The following is a 1,042-nucleotide window of genomic DNA, read 5'->3' as shown; positions in this document are numbered from 1 at the left end:
GGTTCATTGGCTATACACTCAGCACTTTCTCTGTAGATTTCAGAAACTTTGACGGGCTTGTGTCACTTGAGCGGCTAAGAACCTAAAAATCCTAGAACTTCTGCTAAATACCTCCCCTAAATCAGATATTCGGAAAGAAAAACATAGATCCAGAATTCAGACAAAGCATTAATCCGGAATTCAGAAAAGCAAAACGTAGATCCGGAATTCGGACAAGCAACCCATTAATCCGGAATTCAGAAAAATAAACCGTGTAAAGAGAAAAAAAAATGTGATACCATTCTGTTCAGAATTACTATATGTAACCAAAAAAAACAAAAAATCCGGAAGTGGGGAAAAAACTGTCAAAAGAAAAAAACAGATCGGACGACATATCACAGTTGACCCCACTCCAGCGAGCCTGTGACCTTTGGCTGGCTCATCTGATCTCGAAGGCCCGTGACCTAGCCTTTCTGACAGACCGGGTTCCAGAAATTCACGTGTGAATAATAACCGATAGCCTGCGGGTTTTCTTCTAGGGTTGAGGTCTTCAGGAAGCACCGATCTGATGGGGAAGTTAGAGAAAACCATCAGCGTATTCTAGGGCACTTGATTTTACCCTCCCCCCCCCCGTGCTTGCTTAAGCCATTAAGTGAGAGAAACCCATCAGTGTATTCTAAGCACTTGATTTTATCCACTGTGCTTGTATAAGTCATTCTACTGAGACTATCGTGCTTCTTCGAACTACCTTATATTATCTTATGCTACTATGATCATTATTACTGTTGTAAGTATTAACAGGAGTGCAGAAAGAGTAATGGTTTATTATTAAACAGATATTACTACCACTACGTAATAAGCACGAAGTTTACCTGTTCCATGACAAGCCATTGTGACACAGCTGTAATTCAGGCAGTTTTGGAGACCCACGTGGTACGGCGCGTACACTCCGATATAGGCTGTGTCGAACCCATTGAGATCCACTCCGTAGTTGACACTGAGTCGACAGTCTGCAACAGTCCGGTAGCGAGTCTACTGATAATTAAACATCAACAATAGCAAT

The 1,042-nt window shown here is 41.8% G+C and overlaps 1 protein-coding gene across 1 annotated transcript in view; it reads right to left on the bottom strand.

Moving 5' to 3' along the window:
* Positions 1 to 443: 443 nt before the first annotated feature.
* LOC119591126 overlaps positions 444 to 1,042 on the bottom strand; it is a 1,562-nt gene continuing 963 nt past the window's right edge. Inside the window, exons 2-3 of the mRNA XM_037939839.1 lie at positions 852 to 989; positions 444 to 544 (exon numbers count right to left, since the gene is read on the bottom strand). Coding sequence (XP_037795767.1) covers positions 444 to 544; positions 852 to 989 — 239 coding nt within the window. The remainder of the gene's footprint in view (positions 545 to 851; positions 990 to 1,042) is intronic.

The sequence above is a fragment of the Penaeus monodon genome, chromosome 28 (genome assembly GCF_015228065.2).
Source record: "Penaeus monodon isolate SGIC_2016 chromosome 28, NSTDA_Pmon_1, whole genome shotgun sequence".
NCBI lineage: Eukaryota > Metazoa > Arthropoda > Malacostraca > Decapoda > Penaeidae > Penaeus > Penaeus monodon.
This window is presented reverse-complemented; position numbering and strand designations above follow the sequence as displayed.